This window comes from Gossypium arboreum, chromosome 9 (assembly GCF_025698485.1).
Source record: "Gossypium arboreum isolate Shixiya-1 chromosome 9, ASM2569848v2, whole genome shotgun sequence".
In the NCBI taxonomy this organism is placed as follows: domain Eukaryota; kingdom Viridiplantae; phylum Streptophyta; class Magnoliopsida; order Malvales; family Malvaceae; genus Gossypium; species Gossypium arboreum.
In genome coordinates this window covers 81,888,198-81,908,264 of record NC_069078.1, presented here as the reverse complement: position 1 = coordinate 81,908,264, position 20,067 = coordinate 81,888,198, and the positions used below count along the sequence as shown (strand labels likewise).

General features: G+C 30.2%; 2 protein-coding genes and 1 long non-coding RNA gene across 3 annotated transcripts; 2 read left to right on the top strand and 1 right to left on the bottom strand.

Annotated features, from left to right (window-relative positions):
- Positions 1-7,976: 7,976 nt before the first annotated feature.
- Positions 7,977-9,469, bottom strand: LOC108456214 (protein C2-DOMAIN ABA-RELATED 4). Its single transcript, XM_053019255.1, has 3 exons — positions 8,894-9,469; positions 8,520-8,615; positions 7,977-8,437 (listed from the first exon to the last, which is right to left on the bottom strand). Exons 1-3 carry the CDS (start codon positions 9,011-9,013, stop codon positions 8,123-8,125), a joined length of 531 nt encoding a protein of 176 aa, XP_052875215.1. The 5' UTR covers positions 9,014-9,469; the 3' UTR covers positions 7,977-8,122.
- Positions 9,470-9,499: 30 nt separating this feature from the next.
- On the top strand, positions 9,500-11,213 carry LOC128280790 (uncharacterized). Its single transcript, XR_008270947.1, has 2 exons — positions 9,500-9,588; positions 10,718-11,213. It is a non-coding gene; the product is annotated as an uncharacterized LOC128280790 (long non-coding RNA).
- A 6,681-nt stretch (positions 11,214-17,894) lies between these two features.
- Positions 17,895-19,534, top strand: LOC108454940 (WD repeat-containing protein RUP2-like). Its single transcript, XM_017753579.2, has one exon. The coding sequence runs from the start codon at positions 17,991-17,993 to the stop codon at positions 19,203-19,205; it is 1,215 nt and encodes a 404-aa protein (XP_017609068.1). The 5' UTR covers positions 17,895-17,990; the 3' UTR covers positions 19,206-19,534.
- The last annotated feature ends 533 nt before the right edge of the window (positions 19,535-20,067 follow it).

Below are 20,067 nucleotides of genomic sequence, written 5' to 3'. Positions count from 1 at the left end.
ACTTCACAACAAAATGGCATTGCGAGCGAATGAACGAACGATCATGGAGAAGGTTCGATGTATGTTGTCAAATGCCAACTTATCAAGGCATTTTGGCGAAGCGGCCATCGCATGTTTTTGATCAATCGATCTCCATCCGCTGCCATTGAGAAAAAACTCCACAAGAGGTATGGTCCGTAATCCTGCTAATTATTCTGATTTAGAGATTTTTGGGTGTCCTGTGTATGCTCATGTTGATAATGGAAAATTGGAACCGAGATCTATTAAATGCATTTTTCTTGGTTATAAAACTGATGTAAAAGGGTATAAGTTATGGTGTCCTAAAAATAGAAAAGTTGTGATTAGCAAAGATGTTGTTTTTTATGAAACTGTTATGCTACCTAACTTATCTCTTAAAGACTCTTCCAATAAAGAAAATCAAAAGCAGGTGGAGCATCAGATTAATACAGAGTCAACTCCTCAAGCCAGAACAAAAATTGAGAATAGAGTTGCTTCTTCACCACAATACTCTATCGCCAAAAACAGAACTAGAAGAGAAATTAAACCTACAAAGAAGTATGCCGAGGTTGATCTAGTTGCTTATGCTTTAAATGTGGCTGAAGATATAGATGCGAATCAAGAGCCATCCGATTATTCAGGGGCAAGAATGTGAAGACTCGAGAAAAGTGGATGTTTGCTATGCAAGAAGAGATGGAATCACTCCACAAAAAGCAGAACATGGGACCTTGTGAAACTTCCTAAAGGTAAAAAGGTTGTTCGTTGTAAATGGGTGTTTAAAAAGAAAGAAGGGACTCTAGGAGTTGAAGAACCGGATATAAAGCAAGGCTTGTTGCAAAGGGTTACTGATCAAATTCCGAGTGGACTTCACAGATGTGTTCTCTCCGGTTGTTAAGTATAGTTCGATTCGAGCTTTGCTTGGTATTGTGGCCATGCATGATTTGGAGCTTGAGGAGTTAGATGTAAAACGCATTTCGCATGGAGAACTTGAGGAAGATATTTACATGCAACAATCAGAGGGTTTTATAGTCTCAGAAAAAGAGGACTATGTTTGCTTGCTGAGAAAGTCCCTTTACGGTTTGAAACAGTCACCAAGACAGTGGTACAAGAGGTTTGATTCCTTTATGACCTCTTATGATTTCAAAAGAAGTAGTTTAGACAGTTGTGTTTACTTTAAGAAAAACAGTGATGTTCTTTTATGTATCTACTTCTTTATGTTGATGACATGTTGATAGCAGCAAAAGATAAAGGAGAGATAAGAAAGGTTAAAGCCCAACTAAGTGAAGAATTTGAGATGAAAGATTTAGGACCAGCAAAGAAGATACTTGGTATGGAGATTCTCAAAGATAGAAAAGCAAGTAAATTGTACCTAAGTCGGAAGGGTACATTGAGAAAGTTCTTTGGAGTTCAATATGCAGAGTGCTAAGCTCGTTAGTACTCCTTTAGCGACCATTTCGACTTTCATCGGCCTTGTCTCCTCAATCAGATGATGAGATTGAGTACATGTCACATGTTCCATACTCGAGTGTAGTGGGATCTCTCATGTATGCTATGGTTTGTTCACGTCCAGATTTATCATATGCAGTCAGTGCAGTTAACAGATATATGACAAATCCTGGTAAAGAACATTGGAAAGCAGTTCAGTGGATTTTAAGATACTTACGAGGCACTACCGATGTTTGCTTACAGTTTGGAAGAACTAAAGATGGAGTTATAGGGTATGTTGATGCTGATTTTCTTGGAGACCTCGATGAAGAAGATCTCTCACAGTTACGTCTTTACAATCGGAGGTTGTGCAATTAGTTGGAAAGCCACTTTGCAAACTACGATCGCTTTGTCTACCAATGAAGCTGAGTACATGGCGATTCATCGAGGCTTGTAAAGAAGCTATTTGGTTGAAGGGACTATTTAGTGAACTCAATGAAGACCTTCAAATCAAGCCACGAGATTTTGTGACGATCAAAGTGCCATCTTTCTTACAAAAGATCAAATGTTTCATGAGAGAACAAAACACATTGAAATTCGGTATCATTTTGATCGTGATATTATTGCTCGTGGTGATATTGTTGTGAGCAAAATTAGTACTCATGAAAATCCTGCAGATATGATGACTAAGTCACTTCCTATAACCAAGTTTGAGCATTGCTTAGACTTGGTTGGTGTTCATTGTTGAAGTTAAACCCTTAAGGGGTTTTATGGAAGAGGTGGAAAATTTGTTTATTGAAAGTTCGCGATGAAGAACTTGTTCATTGAGAATTTGTGTGAAGGTGGAGATTGTTAGAATTAAGTGACCCAAATTCTTATTTAAATAAAATACGATGGAAAATAAAATAAAAGTAAAATCCATATAGAACTAAACTTCTTTTATTTTATTTTAGAATAAGGTTTTTAAAATTTATTAAACTCCATCTATTTTATATCGATTAGAATAAGGTGTTTAAATTCTACTAGAATATGGCTTTGCAAGCCTATAAATAGACATAGTCTATTCCTCTTGTATTAGATTCAAATTTTTCGACATAGTGAATTTTCTTCTCCTCTGCTCGTAGTTTTTTTCCCGAAAGGGTTTCCACGTAAAATTTGTGTGTTCTTTATTTTATTTATTTTATTTTATTTTATTTTTCACAGTAAAAGTGTTCACTTTCGTAATCAATTCTGGTCATATTTTATTCCTTATAAATTTAACAACTTATAATCTTTAGCAATTGTATCAGATCAACAATAACTTTCCTGAAAAAATATAAACCCATTTTATTACTTTAAAAATAGAACCCAAATTTCTACATACATGATTCAAAACTCAATATATTTCTATTTCTGCTAGGGTGATGTTAGACCCCTCCTTTTTTCACCCTTCACTATTATGATTAAAATCCCCATCAACATACACTTCACCTTTACCCAACTTGTTTTGTGCCTTATTATATCCCATACTAGCAGCCTATCTTCATATCCCTACAATTATCCCAATTATTCCCATTCACTATATTTTTATGTGTAGTTTTTATAACCCTCAACTATTTTCACCATATTCACCGATCTCGAATAGAAAAAAAGTACTGAAAATGGGTTTTCTAATCTTTGTTTGACAGGAGGAGGAGGCGTAGTTGTAGGTCAAAACTTTGCACATAGTAAACTAAGCAAGTAAAAAACATACACAAGAAGCAATAAATCATCATAATTTGCGAATAGGATATCATGGTTAGAATTCTTGCCTTTTCATTGTTTCTTACCATCCTACTTTTTATAATTTTCAGTTTTCGCTGCAAGATAGTAATGATGGATTTCAATTTTGGACATCATATCTCATCCAACATGCTTCAATCTATTGTTAAATTACTTTTAGATCTCATATAATTTCAAATTTTGGAATATAATTAAAAAAAAATCATGATATAACTTAATTGTTTTGTGCTTCAATCTATCCAATGATCAATACAAAGAGGTGGAGATGACCTCCAAGTAGAAATTTGGGGATGTTCCCCACTCAACAAAGCTGACTATTTTAATTTATTAACCACTTTATATAGATATAGGGACGTAATCAGAAAATTTGTTTAAGGGTCAAAATTAAATTGTAATTTTACTATAGTAAAATATAATTTTAAATGATTAAATCAAAAATTATTATTTTTAAAAGAGGTAAAGTGTAATTTTACATTTATTAATTTAAAATTTTATAAATTTTAAAGGGTCAAAATTTTCATTTTAGGGAGGCTTGAGCCCCTGCCCTTCTAAATTCGCCCTAATAGATTCTACCTTAAATTTGGGAACTTTTCTTTAATTGACCCTTAATATTTTTCTGGATCACATTGGTCCTTAAGATTGACATCCATTGCACAAATTGGTTCCTATGATTAACATTGTTAGTTTTTGAATAATTGAATGGCGTGACCAAACACAGAGGTGAGACGTGAACAAACAAGGTAACATATGTTATCCTCTTTAATTATTTAAAAAATAAAAAGCTTAAAATTGAAATATATATAAATTAAAAATAAACAATTTTTAAAAATATAAGAAATATATAAATTATAAAAAACCAAAAAATTGAATTTAGAATTAAAATAAATAAAAATAGTTAAAATTTAAAAAAATCATAAATATTTTGAAATTTTCAAAACATAATTTTTAAAAATTTTAGAAAATTAAAAAATATAAAATATAAAAATTCAAAAATAGTTTAAATTTCAAAAGCTGCAAATAATTGAAAAAGTTACAAATAATTGAAAAAGTAAGAATACAAAAAGACCGAGTGTTGACATAACACTGATCAATGTTGACCATGCTTTAGCCCATGATGATCGGGCTTTCACCAATCAAATTTTATTTTTGAATTCTAAAATATATTTTTAATTTTTGTAATTTTATAAAATTCTAATAATTTTAAAAAATTTATTGATTTTTACAAAATGTTTTATTGATTTTTTGAATTTTGAATTTATATATATTTTCTTATGTTTTCTAAAAAATTATTTAGCTTTTCTCTCTCTTTTTTTTGAATTTTTAAGCTTTTTTACCATGTTTAGAATAATTAAAGAGGAAAATATATGTTGTTTCTTTGTTTGCTCACGTGTCACATTCTAGTTTGGCCACATCACCCAATTGTTCAAAAATGGTACCGTATTAGCCATAAGAACCAAATTATGTAATGGAAGCCAACCTTTAGAACTAATGTGTTCCAAAGAAAAGTCTAAGGGCTAACTTAAGAGAAATTACTAAATTCAGGGGTCAGTTTATATATTAAGCAATTTAAAAGTTATCATTCATTAATTTCATGTTTCTATTTTTTTTTTTTGAGAAATAAACTTTGTAAACAAGCAAAAGAAGAGCACAAAAACTAAACCTAAGCCAATATGCTTATTTTGTACACCCTGTCCCATCATCCTCTACTAACAACAACACTAGAATTCAAAGCATTATCAAATGAAAATAGAATTAAGGAACGAGGGAAAACTATTACACTCAATGTGATCCACACAAGATAAGGCTATCTTAACAAGACTATGAGCTGCCTTAGGACAAATTATGGAGTTGAGAAGCAATAGCTCAACAATCCATAATCAACAAACTAAAATCCGATAAATCTTTTTTACTCTTAGTAATCGCAATAATTACCTAAAGACAATAAAATCCAACTATGATGTTACTTATATTAATAGCTTGCAACCAATAAAAAACTTCGAGAAGTGCAAACACCTCAATTAAATTAGGCACCAAATATAAACGAGAATGATAGGAAACACTCTTAGTAAAAATACCATTTAAATTTCTGATTAAAAATATGCCATTAAATTTTTTTTTCTTGAATTTAATGAAAGTATTGTGTAAAATAAAAAAATTTAAAATAATAATTGAATAATCTTAATGGATTATTTTTAATCAAAATTACTCAACATTAATTTAGGAAAAAAAATGGTGGTACGGCCAGGAATGATTGGTTGTGGGGATTTGAATAAAAATTGAGAGACAAATGGATTGGTCCTAAAAGTGAGTAAAGGTGAAGCATGCGTTTTGGAAGTTCAGAGTGAAAGAGTTGAAGCAAAGGGAACAAATTCACTCACTCCAACCATCACGCACTGCAATGCCTTTCACTCTTCCTTGTTTTAATTAATTAAACTATTTCTAATCTTTTCTGAGTAGTTTCTATACATGAAAAAAAAAGTTCCATTTACATTAAATATAAAATTAAGTACGTACACGTGGATATGTTTGTGCAAGGTTTATAAAATAGCCTTTAGGCTTAAAAAGATTAAACTATGATATTAGTCCCTGTACCTTATGAAAATTGTGAATTTAATCTTTATATTTTAATTTGATCAATGTTTTAGTATTTGTACTTTTTGAATTTTTGTTTTGACCCAAACAATAGCAGTTAAATCTATTTGTTTAAATTTAATTACTTATCATTTACTGTAGATTTAGTTTATATTCTCTAATTGGGTCATTCTAAGTTCCTATATTTTTGAATTTTGAAATTTTATCCTTGATGCAAATGATAGACACTAATCCATTAACTGAATTTTTAGTGAATAATATGTGGAAATAACAAATTGACATGACATTATACATATGATAATATATTTTTTGCATCAAATCTTAGAAATAGTAAAACTTAACTTAATAAATTTAATAGTTATTATTTGGTCAGCACTGTAATTTATAACTTTGTAATCTTAAATGTTAGCAATATTTATTTAGAAATGCTATACTACAGTCAATGAACATTGTGTTAAGATGACAATACACTATTTATTTTATTTCGAAAATAAGCAGCAAATGCAGTATTACTATGAAAAAAAGGATTTTGGTAAGTCATTCAAAGAAATCCATGTTTAAAGGGAAGTTTCTCTAAATATATTTAGGATGATGGGAAAAGTATGAAGAAATTATTTTATAAATCCTTCCTATCATATTATTTATGATTTTTTAATTATTTAAAATATTTTAATAAAATTTTTATGTTATTGACATATGATTTTGATAATTTTTACCTTGAATTTCAAATCTCGAGCTCAAAAATCATGAATCTTAAAATTTAAGTTTAGAATTTATGATTTAGAATTTAAAATTTAAAGTAAAAAATATTAAAATTAATATTAATGTCATGAAAAAAGTGTTTGAAATATTATTAAATAATTAAAAAATTTATAAATAATGTGATGAAAAGATCCATAAAATAATTTTTTAAATGCATTTTAGTAAGGACAAAGGATAAATAGAAAGTTTTTAAGTGAAGTTGATTTTTAAACTTGGAATATTTGATTTCAAATTCCAAAGCTGATAAAAGGATAAAACATGAAGTTTAAATGCTAACTTCCTTGTCTATATAAAGGAGCCATCCACCACCTTTGAAGATATTTATTGGGATATTTTCTCTGTTGTTTTATTTATTTATTTGTGTGATTATTGCCTTCATAAGAGTGTTTAAAGACAGTGAATATAAATAATTGTGTATAATATTTAGACTATAATTAGCATTGTGTGAGTTGAGATAAATTAAGCATAAATTATTTGTTGTATTAAAAATTGTTTAAGAAATTCATTTTCTAAATAATACTCTATAGACGTAGAATTATTAATCTAAATTCACTAATAATTTTAATCTCTCAATTTAAATAAGCTTTCCAAGTACTATTCTTAAACCATAATTGACCTTCTACTAATTAAACTAAACGTGGAACGTGTTAATCACCTTGAATAAGCTCAACTCATCCAACCAAAAGAGAAGATATAGTTTGTTCATTGCTTTTATATATATATATATATATATATATATTTACAAAATTCATTTGTTCAATTGCTAAATAGAAGGATAAAGGAGTTCACTAGTACCACTTTTGGGGTCTATGGGAAGAGGCCGAGGGTGACGATGGAAGGTGACAAGAAGAGAAGATGTAAAGATGAAGCTAGAAATTTATTTTAGGGAAGTCAAAATTGATTTTAAATTTTTTAAAGAGTCAAAAGTATAATTTCATAATTTCATAAGTTTATTAATTTATTATTTTAGAATTTTTAAGAGGTTAAAATTGAGGGAATAAATTGTAATTTTACTATTTTGTGCGGGGCTAAGGTCACCCTTGACACTATAATCAAGGTATAATTCAAGCAACAAAGAGTGAATTACGGCTTAAGAGAAATAATCAAGGTATGACGCATTTAGTGGTTGAATGGGTTAATGTAGGTGTAGAAGCTGCTACATTGTCATGGCTTCTCAATTTCCAACTTGTGTGGAACAAAAATAAAAGAATTCCAACTTTTGATCCTCGTAGACATTGATGGAATTAATAGCATGCTGATGAGTTGCAGCCCCGAACAGCACACAGCTTTCAAATGAATGGAAGTATTATATAGAATCATCACAGAAAAATACAAGATATGTGTATAGAAGAACATTTTGCCAGAGAGAGATTCTGGCAAAAAACAAAAATAGATTGTAAATACTTTATTTGGCATCCAAAATGAATGGCAGGGCAGGATAAGCTAAGACATGTTCAATCCTATATAAAAGCCACAGTTCGGACAGAATTTTGACTAGTAATACAACTGCTAAAACAACTTATAAAATAGACCAATGAAGGTCGTGATCATTGTAATAACTAGCGGAGAGTGAAAGAGCAATAATTTATGCAGTTGGTGTTGGTGTTGCTGAGACACCTTTACAGCCAGGAACTTCAATCCACTCGAGTTGAAGTTCCACCTCACCACACTCCACATTTCTCAATCTGAGGCAAAGGTCTTGGAGTACCTTCCCTTCCTTCACTACAACAACGCTCTCTTCAGCCAAGCAGTTTTTCCTACATGGTTGCACTTTGGCTAATATGGTTCCATCTGGGAAGTCTGCATAATCCATTCTCAATGCCTGTACGAATGCCTGTATGTCAAACTCTGCATCTCCCATTTCGTCATCCATGCTAAATGTGTCATAGTCAAACACTGTCTGCATTCAAAACCACCAGATGTCACATTTAGATGAGATATAATAGGTAAGAAGCATGATGATTATGCATTGGTGGACTTACGAGCTTGATTGGCTCCCCAGGATCTGTAATGGGAAGAGTTAAATCTTCATTCCATACAGGATTAACATCCTTATTTATTACTTTAGTCTTCAACCTCTGCAACAAATATAAAATTAGAACCCTGATTAACATACTAGGAAAATGAAATGGTTACTTTCTTTTTCCAATTTTTTTGATAAATAAACCCAAATTTTGTATTTTTTCATAATTACATAAAAACATATTTTAAAAGTAATTATTTGGTACATTAATTGAAAATTTAATATTACTTACCAAACAATTGTTTTAAAAATGAAAAAGAAAAAATATGAAACTTACGATAAAATAAGTGGATAATTTATATATCAATTTTTTGTTTGAGGTGAAAGAAAAACCTGCGTGCCCATCCGAACAACAACGTAAGGGTCGCTGGTACGGACATCACGAACAGCAAGGTTTATGCCCCGTTTGACGTGAATCCTCAACAGACCCATCAACTCGTCCATGCTTGTCATCTCTTTGTTGCCTTGTTATTTTTTACTTTGTAAATTTCCCCCTTCTTCCAAATCCAAAGGAAATTATCTCTTTGTCTAGAAAAAATAAAATTTAATTAATATAACAGATAAAGAAGGAAAAAGTTAAATTCTTTAGTCCGATTATGTGCTGGACGAGAAAGACTCCTTTTGGATTTTATCAAGGTAAAAAAATAGTGGTGGTGAGACCTAGCGGGTGGGAGAATGTGAGGTTAATATCAGAGAAGGATGACCGGTAGAAGCGCTACTCTGTATGGAGGGAATTGGTCTATCCCTTTTTTATTTTCTTTTTACCCTTAACTTGAAATCAACCAACTACGACCAACACCTTGTATGAGCACGTGGCGTCAAATTACTGGTTGTTATTATTGGACATCTCACTTCATTTGCACTTTTCCATTTCTCTTTTTCTTACCACTTCTTTCTTTTCCTTTTTTCTTTCTTTAATATACCTCGTTACCCCCATAGCTCGAGAAGAAGATTTTGAGAATAATATAAGCTCGAAAATAGTTATTGGTAAGAAATAAAGTTCGATTTTTACACGAATCGACTCTTAAGTAAGTTTTATTTGACATGATTTTATTTGAATTTGTTGAAAAATAAAAATTATTGTTCTATTTTTTTTGTTTTGCTACCATTTTATTATTTTATTATTATTATTTTGTTGTTGTTATTGTTTAAATATTATGTAATCATTGTTTTATTATTAATTTTATTATTACTTTAGAGACATTTATTTGTTAAATTACATATATTTTAGTGTTATTTAAATATAAATATTTTTAAATTTATTTTTAATTTGTTGGGAAACATTTATTTCAATATTTTTAGTGCATTTAATGTATTATAGTTTTAAATTTATTTTATATAAAATAATATTATAAAAATTAATACGGGCAGGTCGAGTTAGGAACGGGTTTTAGTATTATTCAAGCCAAGCTTGGAAAAAATTTAGACCCATTATTCAAACTAAATCAAGTCCAAACTTAAAATTCTGTTGAAATCTGACCCGAATCTGACTTAGACCGACCGATGATCACCTCTATTAACAAAGTTCATCCAATAAAACTCCTTTATGTGCCCAAAAAAATCATTCAATCTTAGTTTAGTTGGTTTAATTACTATTGTAATAACTAAAAAGAATATAAGTTTAAACATACATATTTCGATTTAAGAATTTTGGGTGTTTATAAGTAGAAGTGCATTGAATTAAAAAATTCCTCCCAATTAAAGAAGAAATAATAATTAATATTATATTTTATAATGCACACTCAATAATTGTATTATTAAAGTTTATATTTTATAAATTGGATAAAGTGAGGGTATGTAAGATTTTAGCTCATATTATTGATATTACACAACTTAATTTAAGGTTTTACAAGCTCTATTTAAGTTAATTAAATTATTATTCAAAGTATTAATTAAATTAATTATTTTTATAGAATTAATTTAATTGCTTTAATAACAATTAAAGTCTATCCATTCATTCACATACTTGATTTACATATTGGATTAAAAGTTAATTTATATAAATGGATCATTTAGCTCAATATATATTAGGGTTACACATATTTAAAAAGGCATAATAACTTATTTGGCCTTCAAACTTTACAAAAAAGTCATTTTAACTATTTAATTTAGATGGAAAATTAAAGTGACTTTTTTTTTTTTTTATAAAATTGAAAGGTGTTATACATTAGTAATCACCAACCCAAGTCCTAGAAGGGATTCAGGTCTCCAACCCGCAACTTGGATAGGTCCTACCAGAAGATTGAGTGCAAGGCAAACGACGAAAGGACAGCAAAGTGAGCTCACGGACCCAGCTCGCAAGAACATATGTTAGCCTTGGTCTTAGCCCGCATATACCCAAGGAGCTTGCAGAAAGGACCACGTGCTCCACATGCCATCTAAACACGTGTCCAACAAGCATGGAGTCCACCTAGAATCAGTCCCATGGATAGAAAGGACGGCGTGCTCCGTGAATACGTACCCAGTAGACCTGGAGTTCGCAGAGAATGTCAGTATTAGAGGTAGCAGAGTCAAAATAAAATAGTGGGGCTTGATTATGAGTTGTAATAACATCTATAATAACATGTATAAATACCCGAACACTCCTACCAATAACACGAGAAAATATTACTCAATAAAAGATATAAAAAGATATTATACCTTAAATATTTAAGGAGCTAGCGAGGTGAAAACCGATTTTAGTTTTAATGAAGTAAAAGAGAGTTTACCTCTCGAAGCATATACCAATTTTGGTATAGTGCACTCGTTCTAGGTTGGAAAGGATTGATGCTCGGTTGCCTCTTATAGCCACCACTTGAGGAATCAGATTCTACCACAAAAGTAGCGTTGAAATATGGTAATGCAAACAGTAGAGGAGTTGTTCATTTAAATAATGCACCCATTCTTACATGATAATATCTTAAACATGACATCAATCTTAATAAATAACAAGGTGTGTAGTTAGTTTGAAGAGATTGAAAGTTGGGGTTTCAACAGCAGCAAGAACAACGTATTACTGACTATTAGAAAGCTGGAGGCAGGAAAAAAAATAGGGGTTCTAAATTAAGCATAAATAAAAAAATAGGGCTTAAGATTTAGAGTTTAGGGTCAGTATCTATTTTACATATTTGAAATTTAGTCTCATTACATTTATATTTAGAAATTTAATGCTTCTACTTTTAGATTAAAAATTTGAGTCTAATTATTACCACTTTTAAAATTCTTCTATTAATTTCTTTGGTATCATATTTTGAAATTAGAAAAAACACACACGATAGTCATGTAATGTTAAAAATAACATTAGAAATATTGATTAATAAATATATTTAAAACACTCATTCAAACTTGTCATTATAAAATAATTATTTTATGTTAGAATAGTATTCTTAAGAAAAACGACATCGTCATTTTGATTGAAATAGTTAATAATAGTAATTACTTAGACCAATTAATGACATTATAAAAGCAAATGGGTCAAATTATGTCAAAAAGTAAAGCATATAGATAAATCTTAAGTTTCAACTTAGTTTAAGGGCCAAAATTGAAATTTGACTATTGTGTTATAATGTAAAAAATACAGCGCGAGCGTAAAAGAAATGAGAAGTCATGTGTTATAGTCTCTAAAACTCGTATAACATTCAAATTATATATAATTGTGTAATATTTTAATTGAAAAGTTAAAAATATTAATTATTTGGAGTAATTGATAACATTATAAAAATACAAACATCAAATTATTTTACAAATTAAACTATTAAAGTATAGAGTTTAAATCTCAAATTTAGACATAATAGAGGACTAAAACTAAAATTTAATCATTTCTCTAAATGTAAAAAATAAAAGAGGACGTGGCAAAAGGAAAATATGATGGATACTACTTTAAAATATAGGTGTATTAGACATGCTAATGAGTTAGGTCACCTACCCAGTCTCGAAGGCCTGTCTAAAAAGGAAGGACTTAGATAAAATATGAGGCTTGAAAAATGAATTTGGGTAAATTTTAAGGCCCATTTCTTAAAAAGGTTGGGTTTTGAGTAACATTTTTTTGGCCCAAGCTCGGCCCAAATATATTATCTTATAAAAATATTATATTAACTATATATATTAAATACTAATTATATATATTTATATTGAATCACTAACCCAATAATAATTAAACCCATTACCCAAAACCTAACAAAATACACTTTCCAACTAAATAACTCAACTCAAAATATAAAATATTAAAAATTATATTTAACACAATAAAATATTTATTATATTTATGATAGTGTTTTTAATATAAACACTTTTAACATATTTTAGGGTAAACTACAAAAATAGTCACGTTTGTTTGCTTTAGATTATATTTTAGTCATTTATGTTTGAAGTGTTACATTTTAGTCACTTACGTTATCGTTTTATTACGAAGTGATCACTCTACCGTTAAGCTCCGTAACCTCCCTAATGGGGTCATATATGGCAGTCTAAATTAAATTTATTTAATTAAAAATTTATTTTCATCCCAGCAATTGGACATCCAAGTTAGCATTTAAAACCTATTTGGACTGCCGCATAAGATTGCCATTAGGGAGGTAATAGAGTTTAACAGTAGAGTGACCGCTACATAACAAAATATAACAAAAGTGGCTAAAACGTAACATTTCAAACATAAGTGACAAAAATGCAATCTGAAGCAAAAAAAAGAGACTATTTTTGTAGTTTACCCATATTTTTAATATGTTAGAAAACTTTTATTTTAGCATTTTTATTGCATTATATATATTTTAAAATTAAATAAAAATTAATCTAAAAAATTAAATATGAGCAAGTCGGGTCAAACTCGAATTTTCCTTTATTAAATTGGGTCGAGCATAGACAAAAAAATCCATTTTCAAGCTGGGTCGAACCTAAACTTAAAAAGGTGGTCGATATATCTTGCATGGAACGGATCCAAACTTAACCCGACCCGAGTTATCAATACATTTTTAACATATATAGATTTGTTTGGTAGTTGTTGCATGAATCAACTTGCGTTAGGTGGGAATGTTTTCAATTTTTTTATAAGATAAAAAGAGGGGGCCGGGGGCTGTTCAAGACTGTCGCGTGTCTTCAATAATGGATAAGAAACATGCAGGGTATCCTTTTGTTTTGCCCTAACTGGAAGAACATATAAAGATACGCATATATCCAGTTATCCACCAACTGCAGAAAGAGGTAGGGGCAATCTAGAAGAAAGTGGTCCTGCCTGCATGTTGTCCACATCTTATCTCCTCTTCCATTTTCCATTAAAGTGAATGAGATATACTCAATACTCCATCAACCCTTCTCAACACTAACGCATAGCGACGGCGTTTTGTCTGTGTGTCTCAATACCAAAGTGCATTTGCTCCATGCTCTACACCCATACTAGACGTTCATATTTATTTTATTGTCTATAAAATTTACAGGTATCATCTCTTAATAATTTATTATATCTTTGGACCATATGTTAGTGGGTGTGTTTAGACTATCCATGGACCAACTTGGATTGCTACCCAACTTAATTTTCGACTCTACCCATTAGCTTGGATTCACTATTTATTTAATATTTAATATTATATAATTTAAATAAACTAATTTGAATTTATATATAATAATTTAATATATTTAAATTGAATATTTAAAAGGAATTAGATTATGATAGACTCGTGATATAGTGAAAAATATGTAAAATTAAATGTATAAAAAATATGTAACATAAATAAAAGGCTCACTTTTAGGCTTAAATTATTTTTTTATAAAATATAAAATTACAAAAAAACTCATTCATAATACTATTTATTATTTTTAAAATTGAAAAATATTTTTAATAATTTCTCAATTCTAACTTATATATGCACCCAACTTTAATACATTAATAAAGATAAATTAATAAAATCATAGAAGGAAACCTGCAATCCCGTAGGTGGCTATGCATTTAAAAGTAAAAGGAAATAGCAATTAAGAGGAAGAAGAAAGGAGTGTATGAGATTGAGAAGCGGTAGAGGAGGAGGACCATAGGAAATTGGAATAAGGGAAATTGACATTGTCAGTCAGTTGAATGATATTTTAGAGTAGTTGTTGGAGTTAAGGCAGGGATGCGAAAATAAGTTGAGGTGGGATGACAAATTAAAAGGCCAAGCTTAATCCACGTAAGCCATGAACCACCGTTGAACCACCCTACCATGCAATCCGATGCAAAGCAAACATATGCCTACTACATAAATGTGATACTCTAAAAAAGCTTATATTCTAAACTCTCAACATTGAGAAATTATTTTATAGGTCTTTTCTACTACATTATTTATGATTTTTTCGATTATTTTACAATATTTTAATAATTCTTTTTTATATTATTGATATATAATTTTGATAATTTTTTTATCTTAAACCTTGAACTTTAAATTCAAAATTTTGAACTCCAAACTTAAAATGTCAAACCCAGAATCTGAAACCCTAAACATGAACCATGAATCTTGGATTTTAAAGTTTAGAGTTTGAAATTTATAGTTGAGTAATAAAAGATTACCAATATTATATATAGATAACATGGAAAAAAACTGTTGAAACATTATTGAATAATTAAAAAGAGACATGTAGTGAGAATGGTCCATAAATAATTTCTCGAGAATATGATATTATTAAAAAGAATAATCATGAAATTTCGAATTTTAAAACAATTAATTTGGAAAAATATTTTAAACATAAAGGAAAACAAAGCCTTTCTCCACACCATAGACAAACTTGAGGTATAAAAAGAGGCAACGTCCCCCCTTCATTCGCATTTAATATTCTCCCTTCCCATGTCTTTCCCTCCTATACTGTATTTACAAATTGATGAAAGAATGTCGTATTTTTCGTTATCGTTATTAATATTTCAATGTTGTATTTTATTAACTTGTAAAATACCATAATCAACCGATAAAATATCCATAAAAACAGGGAAAAACTGAGATGTTTTTCAAACTGCACATCAATAATTGTTTAGATTTAATTCGGCTATTGATATTTTTATTTTAAAAAATTATTTACAAAAATTGTGGTTTTGTGTCCATAATATTATTTTAAAATTTTTATTTATTTGATTGGAATGTAAAATTTAATTGTATAGTTAATAAAATATAAAATTATTTAAAAATATATTTTATTAAGTTATTCTTCATCATAAATAAAAGTCATTAAAGTCGGCTAAGAGTGAAAAATAATTATAAAATGTAGAAAAGTGAAGACAATAATAATAAATAAAATTTTAAAATTTTAAACTAATAAATAATTAATTTTAGAAAACTCACTTAAAATAATCGATAGAGACGAGCCTGAAGGGACAGGCACGGAGCCTTGGTCCCTTCTTAATTTAATGAAATTGCTTGTTTAAGGCTTCCTTCTTAATTTGGTAAAATTGCTGGTTTAGGCCTAAGGAGTAAGGACTGAAGAGTAGTCCTTAAGCTAAAATGTAAGAATAACCGATTAGCGGGAGGTGGTGCAGCATGTAAGCATTCGTATTTAAGATGTTTTAATTAAAATATTGTTTAGTTTATATATTCTAAAACAGAGATGTTCGGAAGTAGAAAGGATTAATATAACATTTAGTATTTAAATTTGATATATTTTTAAATTTAGTATTTAAGTTTTTTTAATTTAATATCTAAATTTGACATTTTCTTCGAATTTGGTCCTTAAGTTATTTTTAGTCCAATTTGTTTCCTAAACTTGACATATTTTCCTAATTTGATGACTAAACTTGTCAAACATTAAACAAATTACTCCAATATACTAACAATGTTTTTTTTTTATGAGATAGCAAAAATAACCAATGTATGATTGACGTGTGGTAAAAAGCATGAAATTTCTTTTTTGTAACTTAAATGATCAATTACTTTTAGTTTAATTTATTTAATTTTTAAATTAGTATAATGACTTTTTTGGCCTTTCAACTTTACAAAGAAGTCATTTTAGCCTTCCATTTAAAATTTCGCTTTTTTTAGCATTTGAACTTACAATTTTTTTATCAAATCGTCCCACAATAGATGGAGAAGTTAATATTTGTTAACTTTATTGACGTGACATGCACGTAAATGACATGTCAATAATTAATTATTCTTTTAATATCTAAAAATATTTATTAATAATTTTAATGATTTTTACTTTAAAAAAATATTTTTTGAAAATTTTAAATTTTAAAAATTAATTAAATCCTGAAGTATCACCTACATGACAATCCACATGTATCTCATGTTAACAAAGTTAAAAAAGTTAACTTTTCCATTCATTTGGGGTGGTTTGACAAATATACAAGTTTAATGGCTAAAAAAGGCGAAAATTTAAATGGAGAGCTAAAATGATTTTTTTATAAAGTTGGAGGGCCAAATAAATCATTATGCCTTCTTAATTTAACATAATCCTTTTTTTCTATTTTAGTTTTTTAAAACTATTATTTTCTTCTTCAATATCCGTTCATTAAGCATGGTTGAAATCACAAATTTCCTCTCATACAAATAATATTTTTGTGGAATTAAGGGCTTTATGAAAACTAGGCCATGTTTTAAGATTGTGATCCCTCTTGAATCATTATTGAAATTAATAGTTAAAGCAATTTCAATTCAAATGAAAAGTAAATTTTGAGTATATTAGTGAACAGAAAAACTTCAAATTAATATAATGTAATCATTTATGTCATTAGATTTCATGTCATCTACCATATGTCGGTCATATTTTAGTTATTTTGACCCTCATAAAAAAACTAGAACTATTAGTATTTTGAATAATTTGTATAACATTTGATAAATTTAAATAGTAAATTAGACCCCAAAAAACTTAAGTTAAAAATTAAAAAAAGTGTCATCTTCAATTACCAAATAGATAAGAAGAATTTAGATACTAAATAAAAAAAAAAGTGAAATTTAAATACCAAATATTATATTAAAATGTGCGTTCTTTCTTAGCTTGACATGATGGCGAGATCCTTTTCTTTTGTTGTAGAAAAGTGAATGGTCAATAACTGTTTTATTTTTACTATGTAAAATTTATAATTTAATTTTATAATTTAAAAGTTTTTAGGTATCAACTAAATGCTTACCATTTTTTAAAGAATTTCAGATTTTTTAAAAAGTTTTTGAGGATTAAAATTATATAAATATTGAAGAATTAATTAAAAAAACCATGCCAGACTTTTATTAGTTATTTTTGAAAACTTTGTGACTAAATCGAAAATTTTTAATGATGAAATGGTGACTATTCATCTCATTTACCCTAATTATTTTTTGGAATAATCATTTAAGCAATGGCATTACTGTAAAAGAACATTAAGAGGGAGCATTGAATTAAAATATGAGAATGGTTATGGGTGTGCTAAAATTATAAGCGAAAATAAATATTAATAGTTATCCACACCACACACCAATTTGATTGCGCTTTAGTTGAGTTGGGTGTATGGGAGCCTTTCATTGGTTTGATGGTCCAAAACCCTCCCATATATGCCTCCATCTCCATTTCATTTGAATGGGCAATGAACGATTTCTCCTCCGGATTCCATCCCCCCGCCGTCCCAGGCCATGAAACCAAACTATCCGCAGAAGAAAAACAACCAGCCGCTCGTTGTGAGTGGGATTTTTCACTCGCCACCGTTGTCTCCTCCACCGCCAACGCCACCGTCTCTGACACCCTTGGAGTCATCGAATTCGACCCTTCTAATACCATCTTAGCAACCGGAGGGATTGCAAGGAAGATTAGGATTTACACTTTGAATTCTTTGTTGCGGCCTCAAGAAGAGACTGTCCATTCTCAAGGTAAGCACCAAAGTATTGCGTTTCTAGACCATACTAATGCGTGTGATAATTGCATCTTTACCCCAGCTAAGCTTAGTAGCCTTAGGTGGAAACCCGGGACCGGAGGCCGCATCTTGGGTTCCGGAGACTACGACGGTGTGGTCATGGAGTATGATATAGAGACGAAGTTGCCAATCTTCGAACGTGACGAGCATGGTGGGAGGCGGGTTTGGAGCGTCGACTATTCTCATTCGGATCCGTTCCTCGGGGCATCTGGCTCGGACGATGGCACCATGCAAATGTGGGACCCACGCTGCGGCGAAGGAGGGGGAAGTGTGGCTAAGGTGCAGCCCACGAAGTCACGCAGCTCGGTTTGTTGCGTGGAGTTCAACCCCTTCGGAGATGCATTGATAGCCACCGGATGCGCCGACAAGAAGGCCTACGTCTATGATGTACGGAAAATGGTGGAGCCCGTACACATTTTCGATGGACATACGAAAACCATAACATACGTTAGATTTCTGAATGCCCAAACACTGGTTTCCGCTGGAACCGACGGGTGTTTAAAACTATGGAATATCGTTGATTCTCGTTTACTTAGAACATACAAAGGGCACGTAAACAGTCGGAGCTTTGTGGGGTTGTCAGTTTGGAGGCATGGAGGGTTGCTTGGATGCGGATCAGAAAATAACCAGGTGTTCGTTTATGATACCAGGTGGGGTGAGCCCATTTGGGTGCATGGCTTCGAGCCTGTGGGTAGAGATAGCTCCGACCATCAGCATGCTTTCGTCAGCAGTGTGTGCTGGAGGCAAGTCAATGAAGACCAGTGCACACTTGTTGCAGGTGGTTCCAATGGGGTTTTACACGTTTTCGTGGGCAAGAGGAAATCTGATTCAGAGTAGCCCATGTTTGGAAACATGACCTTCCTTTTCCTCTCATTTTAGGGATCTTATATTACTCCAACTAAAATTTTCATGTCCATCAAGAATGTAATATTCAAAGTTGAATCTGCATTCTCCATATTTTACTGTTGTAGCTTATACTTTTCGGTTGAATTATAAGATTTGACACTATTATTTAATTAATTAAGAAAAAAAAGGGATGGAGGCCCATCAAAGGAAGGCAGGAAGATGAGATTATATGTACTAGGCTTTGTTTTTGTTTTGATATGATTTGTTTGAGATCTGCAACCAGCTGGTCAATATGAAAGCACACCTACTTGGAGTTGACATCTTTGGCACTCCACCATGCGCTTTCCCCAGGCTGCCTGCAACTCTTCTTCTCCCTCCCTCTTACGCTAGTTTCATTCTTCTGTTTCAATAATATAAATACATCATGTTTCAGAGCAAGTCAACAAAGTTGATTGGATCATACTGTTCATTTATAACAAAAGGATTTCTAGTTTTGAAAAAGAAAGTTGTAAGTTTTGCCACTATTGTTAAAAGAAAGGTTGCTAAAGGGAAGAATGAAATTTGAAATTGCATGAACATGTAAACATGCATAAACCTTTGGTGGTTGATGTACGGGTTAATATCATTTTAGCCCCTAAATTTGACGAAGTAATTCAAGTTGATATTTAATTACTTTTTTTTAATTTAGTTGATATTTGAATTTAAAATTGTTAATTAAATTGGTATTTTTTAGCTACTTAGCTGACACAGTTAACATGTATTATTCTTTTTAAAAAATTAAATATATATTTTATTTTTCTAAAAAGTAGTTTTTATTTACGTGAATACAAATTTAAATGCACTTGAATTAATT